This window comes from Glandiceps talaboti, chromosome 6 (genome assembly GCF_964340395.1).
Source record: "Glandiceps talaboti chromosome 6, keGlaTala1.1, whole genome shotgun sequence".
In the NCBI taxonomy this organism is placed as follows: Eukaryota; Metazoa; Hemichordata; class Enteropneusta; family Spengelidae; genus Glandiceps; species Glandiceps talaboti.
Genome location: NC_135554.1, coordinates 26,360,954 through 26,384,432, shown reverse-complemented (window position 1 = coordinate 26,384,432; position 23,479 = coordinate 26,360,954). Strand labels below are relative to the sequence as shown.

Genomic DNA, 23,479 nt, shown 5'->3' with positions numbered 1-23,479 from the left:
TCCGCTTTTCATCATCGAATGACCCGGAAGTTGTAATGCATAGGGTCTGCGATTGCGCAACAAAGTTTTGTGTAACATAACATGTGCCTACTCTAGCTTGCTATCGATCACGCTGAACACAGTCGTAACTTCAAATATTTATATCATACCTTACTGGTGATACTGCTTCTTAAGATTTCACATCAATATTTTGATCATCAGCCATGGGTGAGAGTGGCGGTGTCACCAAGATAGGAGAAGTACTATGTGATCGAAGTCAGACTCTCACAGAACGTTTTCGAGCACTGTTTACATTGCGAAATATCGGTGGTAAGGAAGCCATCGATAGCATATCCAAGTGTTTTACCGATTCTTCGGCTTTGTTAAAACATGAACTTGCCTATTGTCTTGGACAAATGCAAGATGAATATGCAATACCTTACCTAGTGGATGTTTTAAAAGACGTCAAACAAGAACCTATGGTGAGACATGAAGCAGGTACGTACATCTGTCATTCGTAATGTATACTATTATTACCACCAAACCTGAATCTAGAAATTCATAAGATATCTCTTGATCAATTCAATTGACAAAATACGTCAAATCAATTTTTTGTAAACCCACATGTACATGAAGACAAATTAGTTAAAAAGCCATCACCACAACCATCATTATCATCATCGTCATTGCCATCATCATCACCACCATCACCACCACCACCACTACCGTCATCATCATCATTGCCATCATCATCATCACTATCATCATCATCACCACCACCACCACCACCATCAACATCACCATCATCATCACCACCACCACCACCACCACCACCACCATCACCACCACCACTACCGTCATCATCATCATTGCCATCATCATCATCACTATCATCAACATCACCACCACCACCACCATCAACATCACCATCATCATCACCACCACCACCACCATCAACATCACCACCACCATCAACATCACCACCACCACCACCACCATCACCACCACCGTCACCACCACCACCACACTCCACAGTATCCTTTCCTATCATCAATACTTTCTCTGTACAAATAGCTAATATACTGAAATTCAATCTGTCATCAATTTTGCAATGTACTAGACTGTAGTTGATAAAGAAGTAAGGACAAATCATTACATTATTATTTGTGAAAGTCATTCAAAGCCTGATTTATTTGTAGGTGAAGCTTTAGGAGCAATTGGGTCTGAATCAGTCCTAGATATACTGAAACAGTATACAAGTGATCCAGTCATTGAGGTAAGAGTCTTTCTGTAAATATATTGAAACAGTGTACAAATGGGCTAGACAAGATCTCTGTCTAGACTGCACACACACACACACACACACACACACACACACACACACACACACACACACACACACACACACAAACAAACACAAGATAAGACCGTAAAGGCTGCCACTGTTAAGTCTGACAATCCTTTGTCAAGTACAGTATCCTTTCTCATTTGTGTGTACCATAAGCACTCAGTTATAAGTACATATGTAATGTCATAAATAGTATAGACCTTTCCTGATGCAGTGTGCAGCTACCAACATTACAGCTTGTTAGATTTTCATATAAATGAATATACATGTACATTAAGAAAGACAAGGCCAGGCTTACTACCACAAAATCTGGCACTGTTCAGGATGTGATGTGAAGGAAGTAAGCGCTAAGGAGTCATGAATATTCAGTGTTCATCTAATGAAAGGGTTAAATGACAGAGTTGTAATTTTTAGTGATTAAATTGAAAAAAAAAATGTGAACTAATGGTAAATTAGTGATTCATTTGTGTTTGTTTACTCTCCAGGTAGCAGAAACTTGTCAGTTAGCTGTAGAGAGAGTTGAATGGTTACATAATGAAAACAAAAACAAAGAGAAATTAAGTGATAATCCATACAAATCAGTAGATCCAGCACCACCTGCAGCAGAAGTAAACATTGCAACACTGAGAATGACATTACTTGATGAAAACTTACCATTATTTGACAGATATAGGGCCATGTTTTCACTACGTAACATTGGAAGTAGTGAAGCAGTGCATGCATTGGCACAAGGTAAGGTTCACCTATTAATCCGTTTCAATGTGTCGAAGCAGCAGACATTATTTATTATATCATGCACAAGGCAAGTTGAACACATATGTCATCCATCAAGAGAGAAATTTCTGCAAGTATGTGAGAAACCATGGAAACAAGTGGAAATTTTGTTAAAAAATTTACATTTTGATGGGAAACTGTGGTGAATTTGGGTAGATTTTACTTACCACCTGGTATGGTCCCACACTTGACAAACCACCGTGGGTAGGACAAGTTTAGCCGAGTATTTCTCAGTCATAATTTTAGAACTACTCCCCTGGTACACACTGTTTAACAGAGGCATGGTAGTGTTCCAACTTACTGTAATGACTATAACCACTCCTTTGTATGCAAAAACAAACAGTATATATTCTACCCTATGGAACTAATGATGTATCTTATGCTTTGTTGTGTTTGCCCCAATACAGGTTTAGAATGTAAAAGTGCATTATTCAGGCATGAGATTGCGTATGTCTTGGGACAGATGCAGCATGAAGGTGGTATAGAACAATTGACAAAGAGTTTACAGAAACTGGATGAGAATCCAATGGTGAGACATGAATGTGCAGAAGCCCTTGGTTCCATCGCAAAAGATGAATGTATGCAGATATTACAAGACTTTGCTAAAGATAAAGAACGAGTTGTTAAAGAGAGTTGTGATGTTGCTATAGATATGTACCATTATGAAAATAGTGATCAATTTCAGTATGCCGATGGCCTTGTCAAATTACAGTCAGAAGAAACACATTGATGATCAGCTCAAATAGGTTTAAAATAAACAGAGGGAAGATAGAGCCTGTACTATGGCATGCTGTGGTTTGTGAAATGGGGAAAGTATAGGATATATCATTGTATGGCTTAGCTCACATTGAAGTAAAATAAACTGGAAAAATACAGCATGTATCATTGTATGACCCTGTATGTTGATGTCTTCTATTCAGCTATTATTTGATGGTGGCTTGACAGACGAAAATAGTGGAGGGGAATGGGGATCTTAGTTTCGTGATTTCGATACAGCTATGAGTAATTAGCTTCGTTATTTTTAAATACATGCGGTATTATTTGAATAATTTTGATATTATTGGAAATTTATTTTAAAAACCAACCATGGTTTCCACTATCAAGATTTATCAAATTGCATAAAATTATGCCATACAGGTAGTGTTAGTCAGATTAGCCCAGCCCCACTGTTTGTCAGTGATTTAGATATATATACATATTTATAGATGTTTAGATAGATAGTCAACTCAGCCAAGTGACTGGTAATTTAGCTTACAACCCATTGATCCTTGAAGAGACAGGAGCATACACAGGCACTTGTAACCTTTTAAACACACTGACAACAAACACACAAAAGTACACTGGCACTTGTAACCTTTCCAACATACTGACAACAAAGAAAAGATAGTACACAGACACTTCTAACCTTTCCAACACAGACAACAAACACATAAAAGTACACAGGCACTTGTAACCTTTCCATCACACTGACGGCAGAGACATGAGACTACACAGACACTTGTAACCTTTCCAACACATTGACGACAAAGAGACATAGGAGTGCACAGGAACTTGTAACCTTTTAATTGTGACAATGATTTAAAGTTGTAGTACATAATATACTTTCTATAGTGCTTGGCACCCTTCTAAGTAAAAAAATACAAGTCAGATTAAAAATACACACCATACAAAGTGACCCTCAAATGTCTTTTTGTTTTTTTAAAAGCGAATACAACACAACATAAGAAAGGATCATTATTTTGAACTGGTGTGTAATACTTTGTTGTGTCTATGAATCTTAGAATAAATTAGTCAATAACTGTCTTTACTTTGTTGTGTTTATACCGTACATCTCAATTAATGGCTGAAACCTGCAAATAAAATTCTTCTGTCAGCCTCGGTATGCACTGTATAATGCAAACTATCTCCATAATTCATATAGAAACCTGCAAATAAAATTTGTCTGTCTGTCTGCCTGCATCAATGTGTAATGCAGTTATAGAAACCAGCAAATAAATCTGGTCTGTCAGTCTGTCTGTCAAGTCAGTCAGTCAGTCAGTCTGTCTGTCTGTCGTCAATCAGTCAGTCTGGAATACTGTTGTGACTAGTTCCTGCGAAAATCAGCGAATGAAATAAATCCTGTCAGGCAATACTGGTGTGTTTTATTTTGATGTGTCAGTGACAAGTGACTTGACAGTAAGGGTCTGTGACTTGATGGTCAGTGATTTGATTGTGTCTGTCTGTGACTTGTTTGTTTGTGATGTCCGTCTGACTTGATAGAGTCTGTTACAAGCTGTCTATGACACAATATGTGTGTTTGTGACTTGTCTGTCTGTGATTAGATAGTGTCATTGACTTGTCTGTCTGTGATTAGATAGTGTCATTGACTTGTCTGTCTGTGATTAGATAGTGTCATTGACTTGTCTGTCTGTGATTAGATAGTGTCATTGACTTGTCTGTCTGTGATTAGATAGTGTCATTGACTTGTCTGTCTGTGATTAGATAGTGTCATTGACTTGATTCTATCTGTGACAACAGTGTCTGTTAATTGATAGTGATGTCTATTACAAAGAAACATAAAAATACATTAATGGAACATTTGTACCACTGTCAAAAATCCCCACTTCTTGATGTCTAAAATTCCCTATAGCTTGAGTATAAATATTACTACAGGTACTTGCTCATGCCTAACATAACTGACTCTTTTAAATGCAGTTGTATCTATGTCTACATGAATAACTTGTTTAGCACAGGACTACTACATATTTGTAAAAGACACTACAAGTTAGTATAAAATAAAGGATTTCAAACATCAATGACACACACATATTGGCAATATATTAACACATTTCTCCAGCTTATCCATCTCTGTATTCTCACCATTTACAACTCTGGTAAATCAAGGCTTCGGTTTACCAAGATAGATGCAAACTAAAACTATTGTTGCTCATGTGGTAGATTACAGAAGTGGGTGATAGCAGTTCGTCTGTTTTGCAGATATAATCACCCTGTAATCAAGATAGTGTAACCATTGGAAGTCCCAAAACAGTACACTGCAAGTTTACGAAACTAGCTTTGAGAGAGCCACCGTACTGAGACTATACTGACAACATCCATTCAATACATGTAGCTTATCACTATTGTATCAACATGTTGTGATGATAGTTTTGGTTTGTGCCTGTCTTCGTAAACCAAAGCCTTGATTTCTAGACTAATATCTCTCAAGATTATCTATCTGTATTCTGATCATTTTCAATATTTCAGTCATACTATAAAGTTTTGACGTGATATGGCCTCTGAAGGAACCATGGCAACCAAATGGCACCCCCCCCCCCCATGAGAAGTCTGACTTACTAAATTCTACAAACATATAATAAATACATGCATAGCTGACACAAACAACATGAAATTGAAATAAATAAAATGAAAAGAGGGGTATCTTTTTAAAATAATACAACACTTATTATCATTAACACAATTATGGAAAATTGTTATGATGACACAGATTTCAGTAGTTCTATGGATATCAGATTTCTTGTGATAAACATACATGCAAAATATAGAGGGATTATATACCTCACTACTTGGTAATATACAACTGTTACACTGATTTGGTACAACATGGTAACCTGGTAAGTTGTATTAGTATGAATTGTCAGTATTTCAAGTAATCAAAACTCTCACCACTATATGAAATCAAATATGACTATATATTTAGCTTGTATCCAAATGTTGGAACAAACATGCTCAATGAAAGATGTATAGCTTTGTATTCTGTGAAAGTCCTATCTGCTGTTCTGCTAAAGTATTACTGTATAAAATGACATTGACTCCATAGACCTGACATACTACTGTATAGTATCTGACATACTAGACATCATCTAACCCTAAAACTAATTCATGTACTTTTTATTTCAGCCTTGATACATACCCCAACACTTCAGGTCATTGCTATAACACTTCAGGTCATTGCTATAACAACACTTCAGGTCATTGCTATAACAACACTTCAGGTCATTGCTATAACAATACTTCAGGTCATTGCTATGACTACTTCAGGTCATTGCTATGACAACTTTACAGGTCATTGCTATAGCAGCACCAGTTCATTCCTATGACATCTCAGGTCATTACTATGACAACACTTCAATACAATATTTTTTACTTATATTACAATCTCAATAGCAGTATCAATCAATCTTTGCATTCAGTATTCAGAGATCTTGGACATCTAAATAAATCAAATTAAGTTATAGATTCAAATTAAAAAATAATATTTACAACCTAATATATCAGAACAATTTAAATGATAATCAAAGAACTATTCATTGCGTAGCAGTCATACTTTGCACCAAATTGTTTTCCAGTTGTCAAACACCGTACCAATCTGATGTAGTGTACACCTCACGATTTCTTTTGGGCTGTTACGTTTATTTTCATTTGTGAGCACTTGTTACATATATCTGACACAATGCCATAGGATTTCCCAAGCCACACGAGCACTGAGCGAATTCACTCAACCAATGAAAATGTGCAATACACCAAAATATACGGGTACAGTACTTTAGAGCACTCTGCTCAAAAAAGAGCATGAGAACAGAGTGCAGACAACGATATTATCGTTATTGTGTGGTCGTTCTCTTTCTTTCAATTTCAAACTTTGAGTGTTATATTGTGAGACAGATTCTGATTGGCTACTTGTAAGTACGAGATTAGATCCGGGAAAACCTTTGGTATTGTGTCAGATGTATGTAATCAGAACTCACAAAAGAACAAACGACAGTAAACGTGACAGCCAAAACGAAATCACGAGGTGTAAACTACATTAGATTTTAATCAGATTGACACCATAAAGATCACTTCTGGAATAAATCCATAAATTGTGCTCTTGGACATGCTAATAACAATTAAAATCGGTGGTAACATAAACACATATCAAATAAAAAATTGAAGATATTTTTCTCGATCAAGCATAATTTTGTTTACTATAATCCATGAATTCGTACTCATCAAGTTATGTGATATACTCTTCCTACCTTTATAATTAAGACAGCAAGACATGATTTCAAAAGTAATTTTCCTACATGAATTACCATACTTTATCATGATTAATTCATGTTATGCAAGGATATATTTGCCTGAATACTGTAAACCTAAGAATTTTCACTACACTTATTTTCACTAATTTCGCTGGAAAACAAACAAAAAAAATTACTAGCAACTAAAATGCCTCTTTGTACATAAACAGTGCATCAGGCTTAGTAATTTGTAAACATTCATCATTGAGAACTAGTTGAAGACTTCACAAAATTTTCTAGTGGTGAAAATAACTAGGTGTTCAGTATTTTGACTATAAATAACCTTACACAATAAATAATATCATGATATGGCATGCACTAAGTCTGTACAACTAGTAGTTGGTACAAAAAAGACTTTTTAATCTATTTATTATTTTTGTTATGCTTGGTTCTCTTGGTTTTCATCGTAGTTTTCATCATGTCTTAAAGAAACCTCAACTGCAGGTGCTACAGCGCCCTCTATGATCACATCCTTGTCATCAGCCTGAAAGTTCAAAGGTCAGTTTTACATCACCTAACATTACATTGGTGTTATATAATATATGTAAAAATCATACTAAACTGAAAATACTTGTTAATTTCTAAAACTATGAAGAATCAGCTGACTACATAATGCGTGGCTTATCTTGGTTTTAATGGTTCATGTTGCATACACAAACCTCAAAGACGATACTGTATGATTGCATTAATTATACACATATCCAAGTTGTCAATATTACTACACCTGAAGAATCTAGGCCAGTAACTTGATATCAACATATTTTAATAAATGCTTACATGATTTTCATCTTTCTAGAAGCAAGCAAGTAAAGTTTTGTGATACAATCCATATCAAGGATTATAATTACAGTCATGTCATTGAAAACCATCAATTACAGCTATTATACCATACAGCAATACAAACTTAGTCATTCATTCAGTCATTCATTCATTCAGAACCAGAACTCCTTCATTTCTACAATTAGTATATACGATCCAAGTGTTACACAGTACTCCTATTGCCATTTTCAGTCAAATACTTAGGTGGGACAGAATTGTGACAAGCAGGAGGAAGAAGTTAAAAACTTTGATATTTTGATCTATGTCATCACCCGTTAGACAATAGGGAACTTGCAATCCAGACTGAGCATGCTCAGATGCAAAGGACTGTGGTTATCGTAATACCTGATCTGGAGCTACTGATAAAATTAACCTCCCACAATGGTCAGGGTAACTATGTATTGATTATTTGTGGTTACAAACAACGTATCAACATTGTTTATAATACTAATTGATTAGTATTTATTATCACATTTCCCATGATGCAACATCCAACATGGCAGGTTTGCAAGTTCCCTATTGCATGAGAATTGTATCATCCTTCACTAGTCAAGAGTACTCTGTATAGAACACTTGCATCTCTATACTAACTGTACAATGGCTAAAAGTTGGAATATAGAAGTGACTAATAGTATTACCCATGCACACCTGTATAGAAGCTAAGTGTGCATCTAAAGAAGTCACACGTGATACATTTCTAAAATGTGAGCACAGTAAACCACAGTACCCAGAGTATACAAAACTGTTGGCATTTGTATCCCAGGCACTAAGCAGTCAGCCAACCAGTGTTTAAAAATCTACAAAACTTAAAGATCTAGAAGAAACCCTTAAAACATAGCTGATAGTTGATTACACTGCAGTGGGAGGTGGAGACTGAAAGAAAACAAAGACAGTTATCAATTACAAATTCAGAGTCTATGGAAGTAAGAGTTCTAAAGTGACCAGAAATGGTCACTCATAAGATAGAAAATAGAATAGAATAGAATAGAATAGAATAGAAAAGAATACAATGCAATACAATACAATACAATACAATACAATACAATACAATACAATACAATACAATACAATACAATACAATGCAATGCAATGCAATGCAATACAATACAATACAATACAATACAATACAATACAATACAATACAATACAATACAATACAAACGTGCAAATGATCTAAATAGTCATAGAAACTATTCATACCAACAAAACTACAAACTAAACAAACCATGATATTGTGTAATGGAATTCAATAGTATATACTATATACATAACCTGGTCCATTTCTACACCATTACTAACCATATCATATCTATACTACACACTAACCTGGTCCATTTCTACATCATTACTAACTATATCATATCTATACTATTCACTAACCTGGTCCATTTCTACATCATTACTAACCATATCATATCTATACTACACACTAACCTGGTCCATTTCTACATCATTACTAACCATATCATATCTATACTAAACACTAACCTGGTCCATTTCTACATCATTACTAACTATATCATATCTATACTATATACATAACCTGGTCCATTTCTACACCATTACTAACCATATCATATCTATACTATATACATAACCTGGTCCATTTCTACACCATTACTAACCATATCATATCTATACTACACACTAACCTGGTCCATTTCTACATCATTACTAACTATATCATATCTATACTATTCACTAACCTGGTCCATTTCTACATCATTACTAACCATATCATATCTATACTATACACTAACCTGGTCCATTTCTACATCATTACTAACTATATCATATCTATATTATACACTAACCTGGTCCATTTCTACATCATTACTAACCATATCATATCTATATTATACACTAACCTGGTCCATTTCTACATCATTACTAACCATATCATATCTATACTATTCACTAACCTGGTCCATTTCTACATCATTACTAACCATATCATATCTATACTATACACTAACCTGGTCCATTTCTACATCATTACTAACCATATCATATCTATACTATTCACTAACCTGGTCCATTTCTACATCATTACTAACCATATCATATCTATACTATTCACTAACCTGGTCCATTTCTACATCATTACTAACCATATCATATCTATACTATTCACTAACCTGGTCCATTTCTACATCATTACTAACCATATCATATCTATACTATTCACTAACCTGGTCCATTTCTACATCATTACTAACCATATCATATCTATACTATTCACTAACCTGGTCCATTTCTACATCATTACTAACCATATCATATCTATATTATACACAATATACACTAACCTGGTCCATTTCTAAATCATTACTAACCATATCATATCTATACTATTCACTAACCTGGTCCATTTCTACATCATTACTAACCATATCATATCTATATTATACACTAACCTGGTCCATTTCTACATCATTACTAACTATATCATATCTATATTATACACAATATACACTAACCTGGTCCATTTCTAAATCATTACTAACCATATCATATCTATACTATTCACTAACCTGGTCCATTTCTACATCATTACTAACCATATCATATCTATATTATACACTAACCTGGTCCATTTCTACATCATTACTAACCATATCATATCTATATTATACACTAACCTGGTCCATTTCTACATCATTACTAACCATATCATATCTATATTATACACTAACCTGGTCCATTTCTACATCATTACTAACCATATCATATCTATATTATACACTAACCTGGTCCATTTCTACATCATTACTAACTATATCATATCTATACTATTCACTAACCTGGTCCATTTCTACATCATTACTAACCATATCATATCTATACTATACACTAACCTGGTCCATTTCTACATCATTACTAACCATATCATATCTATACTATACACTAACCTGGTCCATTTCTACATCATTACTAACCATATCATATCTATACTATACACTAACCTGGTCCATTTCTACATCATTACTAACCATATCATATCTATACTATACACTAACCTGGTCCATTTCTACATCATTACTAACCATATCTACACTATACTATACACTAACCTGGTCCATTTCTACATCATTACTAACCATATCATATCTATATTATACACTAACCTGGTCCATTTCTACATCATTACTAACCATATCATATCTATATTATACACTAACCTGGTCCATTTCTACACCATTACTAACCATATCATATCTATACTATACACAATGTACACTAACCTGGTCCATTTCTACATCATTACTAACCATATCATATCTATACTATTCACTAACCTGGTCCATTTCTACATCATTACTAACCATATCAATCTATATTATACACTAACCTGGTCCATTTCTACATCATTACTAACCATATCATATCTATACTATACACTAACCTGGTCCATTTCTACATCATTACTAACCATATCATATCTATACTATACACTAACCTGGTCCATTTCTACATCATTACTAACTATATCATATCCATACTATACACTAACCTGGTCCATTTCTACATCATTACTAACTATATCATATCTATACTATACACAATGTACACTAACCTGGTCCATTTCTACATCATTACTAACTATATCATATCTATACTATACACTAACCTGGTCCATTTCTACATCATTACTAACCATATCATATCTATACTATACACTAACCTGGTCCATTTCTACATCATTACTAACTATATCATATCCATACTATACACTAACCTGGTCCATTTCTACATCATTACTACTAACCATATCATATCTATACTATCCACTAACCTGGTCCATTTCTACATCATTACTGGCGATAACTCGATCTGATCTTCTCCTTCTCTCTAGGTTATCTATGGCTTCACTGCTGTTACTAAGAAACTCCTGAAATAATGAAATTCAGATAAAAAGTCACAACTTTTCATTGCTCTTTTCATTCTTACATGTGTAAATCTTTGAATAAATTCATCATTTCAGCAGGAAGTGATCTTTCAAGCTGTCAAGTTGGATCAATGTGGGTGTGCAAAGATGTACCTGATAAAAGACTCATAGGCTAATGTCTGACTATTAACATTATCTCTAGGGTTGTCATCATGAGTGATATGAAGGTGTCTACATCTTAGTACCAGAAAGTCAAGAGTGACTTGTTTTGTTGTCAGTGTCATTACTCTTATTGCTAGTAACATATATTTTGTCCAGAATCTGGCTGGGGTTAGAGTAATTACAGGGGCACAACTTGAGTTTATATGTTTTTGGGTGAGATTTATATACTACGTATTTAAAAGTCACTCGTAATGTTCTACTTACTGAAGCATACTTAAAACTATCACTTCAAAAGATAACACATAAACGATCTGATGACATAATTTTTTATATGTATACAAAAATGTCGAGGAATCCATACTTGGCAATCAATTGTTCTAACAATGCCAGAAGGCATACTGTCATAGAAGGCATACATCAATATTCATATTATACTTAGCACAGTTTAATCAAGGTTTTATGTGAGTATTTTCAGATCTAGATTTATAAACCCAGCTTGTAAAACTGTACTCTGCCAACTCTATTGTAAACAATGGGTATAAACCACAGAGACATATACTTACCATGAGCTCTCGGTCCATGAAATACTCTTTACCAGGTGACCCATCGTTTACTCTTGCATCCTCACAGAAACACAACAGTAAAGTATCGATACTCATCTAGATAAGACAAGAATGTACAAAACAAATCATAACTATTCATTATCTTGACTTCAAAAGGTATTTTTTATATGACATTCATGATATTTCAAATCTTTATGACAGTAAGGAAATACTACATAGACTTGTTGCCAGTTCCAAGATACATCATGCGTCTCCCCATACAACGCCATGTCACTGTATTCTGTACATGTAGGGAGTTTGCACGTACTACTCAAGGGATGGTTGTCACCTGACCATACCCTGTGTTTACCTGTAAAATCTTTCTCTGTCATTGATGGTGTTTAGTCTTTGTTCTATTGCCATTCACAATTAAAGCGGTCAACGTGTCTTTCCATCTTTGAAAGACTGAAATGTTATTCCAAATGTAACAAAGACAAAACAATCCTAAACATAACAATATAAGTAATGTAGTCTAACACAATGTATCTTGGAACTAGAAAATTGTCTGTTGATACCATTTACACTAAGTTTTAAAAATAGAAGCTATTAGTTGATTGGTGGGATGTAGCACACCAGATGTTCTCAGTATTGTAGCAATTAGTTGAATGATAGGATGGAAGATACTAGCACACCAGATGTTAATCATCATTATAGCACTTGATTGGTGGGATGGAAAATAGTACCACACCAAATGTTGTCAGAATTGTAGTTGATTGGTGGGATGTAGCACACCAGATGTTGTCAGTATTGTAGCAATTAGTTGATTGGTGGGATGTAGCACACCAGATGTTGTCAGTATTGTAGCAATTAGTTGATTGGTGGGATGTAGCACACCAGATGTTGTCAGTATTGTAGCAATTAGTTGATTGGTGGGATGTAGCACACCAGATGTTGTCAGTATTGTAGCAATTAGTTGATTGATGAGATAAAGCACACCAGATGTTAATCAGCATTGTAACAATTAGTTGAATGGTGGGATAAAGCACACCAGATGTTGTCAGAATTGTAGCAATTAGTTGATTGGTGGGATGTAGCACACCAGATGTTAATTAGTATTGTAGCAGTTGATTGGTGGGATGGAAGATAGCGGCAAACCAGGTGTCAGTAGCTGAGTGATCTATTTTGATTGGTGGGTTAATATCTTACCTGATAAATTAATATGAAACAGTCAGCTATATAATAGGCAAGGACACAGACTAGTAGCATAGGGACAGCATAAAACAGGGCATTCTCCTTGTTCTAGTGTGCAGATATCAGACATACATACAAATCAGTATTCATATACAAAATCAATCAATTTAACCCAGTCCAGTCCATCTTGCATAGTTAATATATACATTTGAGGTTATCTTGTCCTACTTGGCATCACTGTACACACTGAGGTTATCTTGTCCTACTTGGCATCACTGTACACACTGAGGTTATCTTGTCCTACTTGGCATCACTGTACACAATGAAAGCTTAGATTACTATCACTTGTAAATTTTAGATATATCAAAACTTAAGAGAATTTGGGATGCATATAGACTTGTTAAAACAATGCCGAAAGCCATGGTGGATACCTGGTGAAAGCTTTGGTGGGCTATTTCTTGGTGCTAAATGAAGTTAAATTTATGAACATAGATACATCTAATTCAGTAGATAACAGTCATGTCTGATAACTGTTCTGTTTGTTAAAGAATATTCATTCAAAACATCAGAATTGAATTTATTTATCAGGTCTGTTCTACTCATCACTTTTACCCTCCTTTATTCTGAGACTATCTCTTTGAATTTCAAAATAGTAGTAAATACTTCACCTCATTATTCTAAAAATACATTTTTGTCTTTCGAGAAGTACCTGAGAACCTCAAGTGTGATGATATCAACCTACAAGATGTTTGGACTGTGATATGTTTGTGGTTCTATACTAACCTCATAGATATTGAAGAAACCATGAGATATGATGTATGCAAATACGCAAACAAGTAATATTGGCACGGCATAGTAGTTGACACTGTTGTGATTCTACTTGGATGAATCAATCAATCAATCAATCAATCAATCAATAAAATATGGTAATGAGCGACAGACTCTGATTGGACTAATCATAGACACTACACAAAAGAGATGTGTTTCTGCCAGCATTTCTTTCATGTAGAGGTCTATAGACTAAAGCACAAATTACTGGAAGGTTACATAGAGTGAATTGAAAACAAACACAAGTAAAAATGACTACATACTACAAATGTATATGATATAAACATCAATTTCTGACTTTTTTCACATTAGTATGTATGAAATTTAGAAGCAAATTCAGCAAGAATAATAACACCACTGCAGACTACATTTACAACATAGTTTTTGCTTTTACTAAATATCAATTGTGTGAAGTATAATGTCTCAAAACTTCAAATGTCTATGTTGATATTCAGTGTTTATTCAAGTATGTACACATATATAGAACACATAGTGGTATGTTATGTTATGTTCAACTATATGTTGTAATGGTTTGTTGTATGATTTGAAATGAAATGTATACATATATCTCCGATGGTAAACTTAACCTGGTAATTACTGCATTTCATCTAGTCAACATTGACAACAATCTTACCCCAAAGATAGCCAAACCAATAAATGCTGTAATAGCTACAACTGCCAGCTTGCCAAGGAACAGAACAAAGTCTCCCACACAGTTGATAGCAGCCACTCTTAATGCATTCGATACCAGTGTTATAAAGGCCTAGAAATGGAATATAGAAACATTAACATACCAGTTAGTTGACAGGTATTGCTTCATTAATCCAGACAAAGCTCTATTGATATCAAACCAATAAAGGTTGCTGAATGAATAATTAACTGAAGTGACTATCATGAAACTTCAATCATAATAATCATAACAATAATAATAATGTTGATTTTTATATAGTGCTTTCCCACTCTGTGTTCAAAGCGCTTTACTTATTATTACCCCTGACATTAATCTATAGCAGCACAATGGCCCTTTATACTTCCTCAATTCCCTGGGGAGTATACAATCCACTCCTTTTATAAGTACATAGGATTAAAGCATTCACATTGCAACCTCTATCCTACCAGGTCCCCAATTATACAGCTGGGTTGACTGAGGCACAGCCGTGGTTCAAAGCTTGTCAAATGACCTTTAGCCACTCAGAAACAAACAGCAGCAATGGGACTCAAACCTGCAACCTGTAGATTCCACAGCTGTTACCAATACTACTTGCAAACCTTCAAACAGTTGCTCAGCATTATGAACATAGACATTTACAAGATCACAGCCTTTAAGTACTTACCCTCTGTGCAGATGAACAAAAATTACTTCCTTCGATAGCTATAATGATGTAAGCATTTGCATTTAAATATTTCAGACACTTTTCAAAGCACCAAAGACAACATGACAAGCACTTCAGAATCCACTGGGCAATCTTAGATGTACTGTCCTTCAACCTGAAATGAGAATATGAAACATAACAATCTAATAATAACTATAAACAAAAGTATTATCTCCATCTGCCACTAGGGGCTCAGAGACACTATGGAAAAATTTCGGAATCCATTGGGCAATCTTGGATGTACTGTCCTTCAACCTGAAATGAGAATATGAAACATAACAATCTAATAATAACTATAAACAAAAGTATTATCTCCATCTGCCACTGGGGGCTCAGAGACACTATGACAAGCATTTCAGAATCCACTGGGCAACCTTGACTATACTGTCCTGCAATGTAAAATGAAACATAAAAAATCTAATAAAGAGTCAGAAACAAAAGTATTATCTTTATCTGCCACTAGGGGTACAATGCATAAACTTTAATGTATATAGTACCTGTACTTATAAGTATAATACACAACACAAATAATGGATTTATTGCTTTTTGAAAGAATCACCCTTGCTATATGATAACAACATAAAACTAATGTAATTTCGGAAATTGGTCACTTTATCGACACAGATTTTGAATAAAGAAATGTAGCATATAAACCTTACTATTCTATTCTATTTATAATTATCTTTTACACACTTGTTATTGCATCACTTAATTACTTACTTGAGTTGAATGTAGGCAAGAATTGCCCTTGGTATCTTGACTAAGGTGATAATGAAGGCACCCAGTACCATGGAACCAAGATGGTAGCTGATAAGTCGACCAGTAGATTTCAAGATTGGTGAGCGGAAATACTGCTTATCTCTGCAAGACAAATAATAACCATGTAAATGTAGTTATGTATTTGGCATCAAACATATAAACATGGAATTGTCCCAAATACTGAAAATTAATGAAAGGGCAATACAACTCCTGGAAATATAGGCATTTACATAAACTTTCAGTTCTTGAGAATAATCTCATGATTTCACATTTACAAACATTATGAGTAACTGACAAGAAACACAGAGTTGAAAGTTGTTCATTCATTCATTCATTACTCAGTGGAGGTCCTTGTCATGTGCATACATTGTCTCATGTAATCAGAAAACATGCATAGCAGAACATTAATGTGTTCTAAGTGCTTATTTGGATAGTTACCTAGTGAAGTACCACTCTGTAATACACGATGCCACAATGAACTGCTGACAAGCAAGAATGAATTCACAGGTCCAAAATAAACCAACCAGGTGATACCACCAGAAGTACTTGACAGGTTCTGGGTCTTCATAGCTCACAAAACCAGTCACTGGATGAACTTTAGGTTTACCTGTACAAGAAACACAATAAGAGAAGTAATATCACTACAGATACTATGTATCAAAATCTTCCTTTTGTTTATATTATGATGAAGACTCATGCTGGTGACATGAACACCAATACCACAGACCAATACACAATATGTGACATACCTGCTGTTGACATGAACATCAATACCACAGACCAATATGCAATATGTGACATACCTGCTGTTAACATGAACACTAATACCACAGACCAATAGGCAATATGTGACATACCTGCTGTTGACATGAACACCAATACCACAGACCAATACGCAATGAATAATATCAACATATGATATGTGACATACCTGCCGCTGACATGAACACCAATACCACGCACCAATACACAATGAATAAAATCAACATATGATATGTGACATACCTGCTGTTGACATGAACACCAATACCACGCACCAATACGCAATGAATAAAATCAACATATGATATGTGACATACCTGCTGTTGACATGAACACCAATACCACACACCAATACGCAATGAATAAAATCAACATAATAAATGTCCATAGTGGCTGGATTAGTAATAACGGCATCTTAGCCAGTGCTTTGCCAGCTTGATGAAATAACTCAATTGTAAAGGCAATCCTCTTTCTCATGACAATGATGATCAGTAAGAGTATAATCTGTAAATATAACAAAATAACAAGTTGGGAGTTAAAATAAGGATGAAAAATGGGTATTTATTTTGGATTTTAATCAATAAACTGATTTTCTACTTGAAAAAAAAATGTGGAATAACATAGATTACTTGTGTTATGAAAATTCAGACTCAATAACTGTACAAATCTAAAAGAATTTGTAAAAAGTTTGTTTATTGTGTTATCAAACTGAGTAAATATAAGTGATTACTACATCATGTCCAGTCTGTTCATGTGTCTGTTACTTCCCCATATATTAAATCACCATCATACATAAATAGTACAAACACTTGATGTGTTTACTTGTTAATAAAAATAAAAGTTACCATAGACTATATATATATACAGACTTACCGTGAAGATTGTAGCTATGATGGAGAAAACAAGAAAGGCTGTAACATTGCTCTCCTGGGAGTCTACTCTCTGTTCTTCTGGTATTTTATCTAATGCAGATTTCCTCTTTCCATAGTTCCACCATAATGCAATAGTTGCAGCTGATCAAGAAAAACACAACTTAGGTGCATTAGTGTATAGAAATTCAATTTTGCCACATCCAAACTTATCCATTAAGATCTCTAGCTCTTACTGAACTCTAACCTATTTTCTTAGAATTACAGAGTAAACAGAAACAGAAACAGAAACAGACACAGACACAGACACAGAAACAGAAACAGAAACAGAAACAAACACACTGCAGACAGACAGACAGACCTAGACACAGACACAGACACAGACACAGACACAGACACAGACACAGACACAGACACAGACACAGAAACAGAAACAGAAACAGACACAGAAACAAACACACTGCAGACAGACCCAGACACAGACACGGACACAGACACAGACACAGACACAGACACAGACACAGACACAGACACAGACACAGACACAGACACAGACACAGACACAGATACAGACACAAACACAAACACAGACACAGACACAGACACAGACACAGACAGACACAGACACAGACACAGACACAGACACGCACAGACACAGACACAGACACAGACACAGACACAGACACAGACACAGACACAGACAGACACAGACACAGACACAGACACAGACACAGACACAGACAGCACAAACACAGACACAGACAGACACAGACACAGACACAGACAGACACAGACACACACAGACAGACACAGACACAGACACAGACACAGACACAGACACAGACACAGACACACACAGACAGACACAGACACAGACACAGACACAGACACAGACACAGACACAGACACAGACACACACACACAGACAGACACAGACACAGACACAGGCACAGACACAGACACAGACACAGACACAGACACAGACACAGACACAGACACAGACACAGACACAGACACAGACACAGACACAGACACAGACACAGACACAAAACAGAAACTGATTACTGACATACCTAGTGATCCACCTAATGCTAAGGCCAATATCAACCAGACAATAATGGCTGCCACAAACCGGATCAAAAACACCATTATAACTGCAACACCTATACATCAAGAGAAAATCAAAGGTATTCTTATTTTATGTATTTACATGACAACATTTTATATAAAGTGCGTATCTATCCAACAACTTTTCAACAGACTTTCACTGTGTTTAGAACAATACTATCTGTACTATGTTGTGTGATGGGACATTGCCTTGGGTATTTCCACTGCTGTAGACTTGACCTTGGCTGACCTATCTTTACATCATTGTCAAACTAAGCTATAATCACACCCCCATGCATCCTCCACTTCAACTCTTTCATCAAGACAGGTCTTATTCTTTCAGACATGCCACAAAGCAGTGTGATATACAAGTACTGTAATGTCTCTCTGTAGTGATTCACATACTGTCACAAATATGTACCAAATGCAATGAAACACATGACAATGATTTCATACACCAGGCTACATTCAGATCAAGTACTCACCAAATGCAATGAGACACATGACAATGATTTCATATACCGGGCTACATACAGATCAAGTACTCACCAAATGCAATGAGACACATGACAATGATTTCATATACCGGGCTACATACAGATCAAGTACTCACCAAATGCAATGAGACACATGACAATGATTTCATATACCGGGCTACATTCAGATCAAGTACTCACCAAATGCAATGAGACACATGACAATGATTTCATATACCAGGCTACATACAGATCAAGTACTCACCAAATGCAATGAAACACATGTCAATGATTTCACATACCGGGCTACATACAGATCACAAGTACTCACCAAATGCAATGAAACACATGCCCAGGATCTCATACCGGGCTACATACAGATCGGCAACCACTTTATTAAACACATCAACTGCATTTAACCAGTCCACTAATTCATCCACATAGTTACTCAGTTGATCTTGGATGTTGGTAGGAAGACATCGATTCACAATGGGTTTACTATATAAAAAATATTCACACCTTGTTAACACTTTCCAATAATGTGTTTGTAGCAAAGAAGATTCCATACCACATACAAGCCAGGTTGAATGTGTTCAAACCAAAAATATGGGTGTTATGCCCTGGTTGTTCCATGTCATGTTAATTTGTATTTACATCACTGGTTCTGCAGTGCTCAAAGTATGTCAAAATTTTATTTTTCTTGATTTTTCATAAATTATGCTTTAGGAATTATAAATACACTATCCCCAATATTTTTCTTCATTCTGTCAGAAAATACTTGTAACGAGTGTTTTACGAATAACATTTCACCTGTTCAGATCAACAGGTTTTGTCAAGCTATCCGTTTGGTGGCTTTACCACAACGTAATTAGTAGACTGTACAGTAAGTTGTGTCACTTTGCCCTCACTGGCATGTTCCAAATGGGTTAACTAATGTGTGAGGGCACCCCATCATGGTGTACCTTACACACTGTACCTTACACACTAGATTACTTAGTTGTAATTCTTACCTTTCTATAACTGGTGTTTTAGGACATGGTCCAACAGTGCCTTGGTTTTCACTGGCGTAAGCCTGAGGATCATAATCATATCTACATAGACGAGATCCCGTTCTGACTGAGAAGTCTTTGACATCATCAATATTTTCCATGTCTGTATCAGGACATTTACTCACACAGATTTCCATTGAATCAGAAGGATTATACACATCCATGAAAAATACATAACTGTAATGAAACATTTATATCAGGTCTTATATTGCCTTTGAACAGAAAATATGGATTACCGGTACATACCCTGGTTGTTCTACATCAAAACAACCAATGTCTTAGCGTCACTAGTTTTGTGGTGCTTGACAAATGAGTCAAATCGCCATCATTTTTTCTAATTTTTCATAAAATATCCTTGAGATGGTACAATTATATTATTCCCAATATTCTTCTTCATTCAGCCAGAAAATGCTCGTGACCTAAGGGGTTTGTCACTACTCATTCAGTGACTTGTAGTGACAAGGCCCCCTTAGGTCACTCATATTTGCCTCAGCTGAACAAAGAAAAATATTGATATTATGTAATTATATATATATATATCTATTTTAACAATGTATAATGTGTATTAAAGTGGTCTTGTACTGTGTGGCTATGTTATTATCTGGACTTAGAGTCTGTAAATTGTAATAAAGGTGCAATAATAAATTAATAATTATGATATTGTGTTGAAACATTGACAACATATCATTGTTGTCTTGGCCTTATCTGACTTGATTTGTTATACAGACCTAGTACTAATACATTTGTGGTGTATGAAGACGTTTGCTGGCAATTTGTTTAGTACATTATTGTACTTACATAGTGAGATGTAACTTGCCATATTTGTTTAGTTAGTATATCTACACTGTTACTTCTGTGTAATAGATGTAACACAATAAGTATATTGAAATAAAGGTAACATAACCCTACAAAGACACCCACAACAATTTTTGAATTTTTTGACACAGGAAATGCTCATTTTGTAGTACATCTCCTTAAACCTGAGTCGGAATGAAATCTTATTATCTTACTATAATTTCCTGTTGTTGTCATGTCTTGTTGGTTTGAAATGGAAGTTAAAATCTTCTATAAACATGATGTCAAACTTGTCAGAGATTACATGTACTTACGGCCTTCCAGTCATATTCATGCCAGAAAAGGATATCCCTGGAATAGGTGGGTTTTCCATGTTGCATATGTTGCCATAACTATCATAGCCATACACTAGTCGTTCTACATTGCCAGTGGTAAAGGCATATGCTGCTATGAATATCTGTAAAGAAAAAACAAACACTTAATGTGTTAAAAGTGAGAAATTTTAAGATTCTAAGGATGAAATTGCAGTTTATATGACCATCATAAATTGTGCTGGTGTTGATTTGACTAATCACAATGATTGCCCAGCAGTGTCACTTTGAGTAGGACAGTATGAAAATGATATGGTACAGTAAATCCAGATTACTAAAGTATTGGGGTCATGCATTGCGCATCTCCAATGTACATGTCTTTTTTTGTTATTTACAAAAAAGATTTTGATACTAACATGCCAAGATGTTAAGAATGTGGTATTTCACACATCATATGTACTTCTGAGATATATCTTGATTCTGTTCTCTTGTAATGATTTGCCTCTCTTTCTGTCCCTTGTTGTTTAGTAAAAGTAAAAGCTCCATTGTGTGGGTCCCCCCCCCCCCTCTCCCTGACATGCACATGTGACTTGGACAACCAGTGTGCTTTACTGCGCAATGAGATCAAGACAGAATCAAAATCAAATCCGTACAAGAGAACAGATTATATCAAAATATACCTTAGGATTATACATGGAGCTTGAAAAAACACAAAACATTTGAATTATAGAGTCAATTTTTGTTTGTAAACATCTCAAAAGTTATGCACTAGAGATGTACAGTGTATGACCACTGAGGGTTTAATATCAACTTTTATTTGACTTACCATACCACACCAGAACAGTATGAATATGATGACACAGGTACAGTCTGTACATTGTCTTTGGCCCAAAGCTGACCACTTACCACCAACTGGTTTCTGAAAATAACAGAATATATTAAATACCCATTTAGTACACACAAATATCAAAAAGTGAGTCAGTGTTTGAGTGTGAGACCCTACAGAGCTAATCCAACAACTAGTTCTATACAATTCCACGCATGGAAAGCGCACTAGAATGGGATGGCGATGGTTATACCACCAATACATAGCCAATATCATTTGTCCATCAATTCCACTGACTGTCAAGGAAATCTGACGCACAGCTACAGATTGAAAGGGCTGAAGAAAGATCATTTTGCACCCCACCCCCCCCCCCCCAGCGAAGATCAACCACTGTAGATTTCACAGACGAACAAGAGAGTGCATAAGTGTATGTGTGGGTGGTGTCCATATGTTTGTCAATGTGTGTGGCTCTGTGTTTGCCTGTGTGCATCTGCCTGTCTGTCTGTCTATCTGTCTGTCTGTCTGTCTGTCTGTCTGTCTGTCTGTCTGTCTGTATGTCTGTC

General features: G+C 35.3%; 2 protein-coding genes across 5 annotated transcripts in view; one reads left to right on the top strand and one right to left on the bottom strand.

Moving 5' to 3' along the window:
* The first annotated feature begins 82 nt into the window (after nucleotides 1-82).
* On the top strand, nucleotides 83-4,223 carry LOC144437082 (deoxyhypusine hydroxylase-like). The gene is made up of 4 exons (XM_078125953.1): nucleotides 83-477; nucleotides 1,179-1,255; nucleotides 1,813-2,059; nucleotides 2,509-4,223. The coding sequence occupies exons 1-4, from the start codon at nucleotides 204-206 to the stop codon at nucleotides 2,829-2,831; spliced, it is 921 nt and encodes a 306-aa protein (XP_077982079.1). The 5' UTR covers nucleotides 83-203; the 3' UTR covers nucleotides 2,832-4,223.
* Nucleotides 3,652-23,479, bottom strand: part of LOC144437081 (choline transporter-like protein 1) — a 35,174-nt gene continuing 15,346 nt past the window's right edge. The window contains exons 3-17 of one of the 4 annotated variants that reach the window (XM_078125952.1): nucleotides 22,917-23,009; nucleotides 22,094-22,236; nucleotides 20,946-21,161; nucleotides 20,267-20,433; nucleotides 19,426-19,515; nucleotides 18,357-18,496; nucleotides 17,801-17,987; nucleotides 17,160-17,328; nucleotides 16,683-16,823; nucleotides 15,924-16,077; nucleotides 15,224-15,352; nucleotides 14,545-14,637; nucleotides 12,592-12,687; nucleotides 11,747-11,869; nucleotides 3,652-8,850 (exon numbers count right to left, since the gene is read on the bottom strand). In XM_078125952.1, coding sequence (XP_077982078.1) covers nucleotides 11,762-11,869; nucleotides 12,592-12,687; nucleotides 14,545-14,637; nucleotides 15,224-15,352; nucleotides 15,924-16,077; nucleotides 16,683-16,823; nucleotides 17,160-17,328; nucleotides 17,801-17,987; nucleotides 18,357-18,496; nucleotides 19,426-19,515; nucleotides 20,267-20,433; nucleotides 20,946-21,161; nucleotides 22,094-22,236; nucleotides 22,917-23,009 — 1,926 coding nt within the window. In that variant the 3' untranslated portion in view covers nucleotides 3,652-8,850; nucleotides 11,747-11,761. Of the gene's footprint in view, nucleotides 8,851-11,746; nucleotides 11,870-12,591; nucleotides 12,688-13,776; nucleotides 13,870-14,544; nucleotides 14,638-15,223; nucleotides 15,353-15,923; nucleotides 16,078-16,682; nucleotides 16,824-17,159; nucleotides 17,329-17,800; nucleotides 17,988-18,356; nucleotides 18,497-19,425; nucleotides 19,516-20,266; nucleotides 20,434-20,945; nucleotides 21,162-22,093; nucleotides 22,237-22,916; nucleotides 23,010-23,479 lie in introns of all 4 variants that reach the window. The other 3 variants (XM_078125951.1, XM_078125949.1, XM_078125950.1) reach the window with 3 other exon arrangements.

Bases quoted from the DNA above. Each gene is read 5' to 3' on its own strand.
- LOC144437082 (XM_078125953.1), top strand. From the start codon at position 204: ATGGGTGAGAGTGGCGGTGTCACCAAGATAGGAGAAGTACTATGTGAT. The intron at 478-1,178 runs GTACGTACATCT...ATTTATTTGTAG, and splicing joins TATGGTGAGACATGAAGCAG to GTGAAGCTTTAGGAGCAATT. The intron at 2,060-2,508 runs GTAAGGTTCACC...GCCCCAATACAG, and splicing joins AGTGCATGCATTGGCACAAG to GTTTAGAATGTAAAAGTGCA.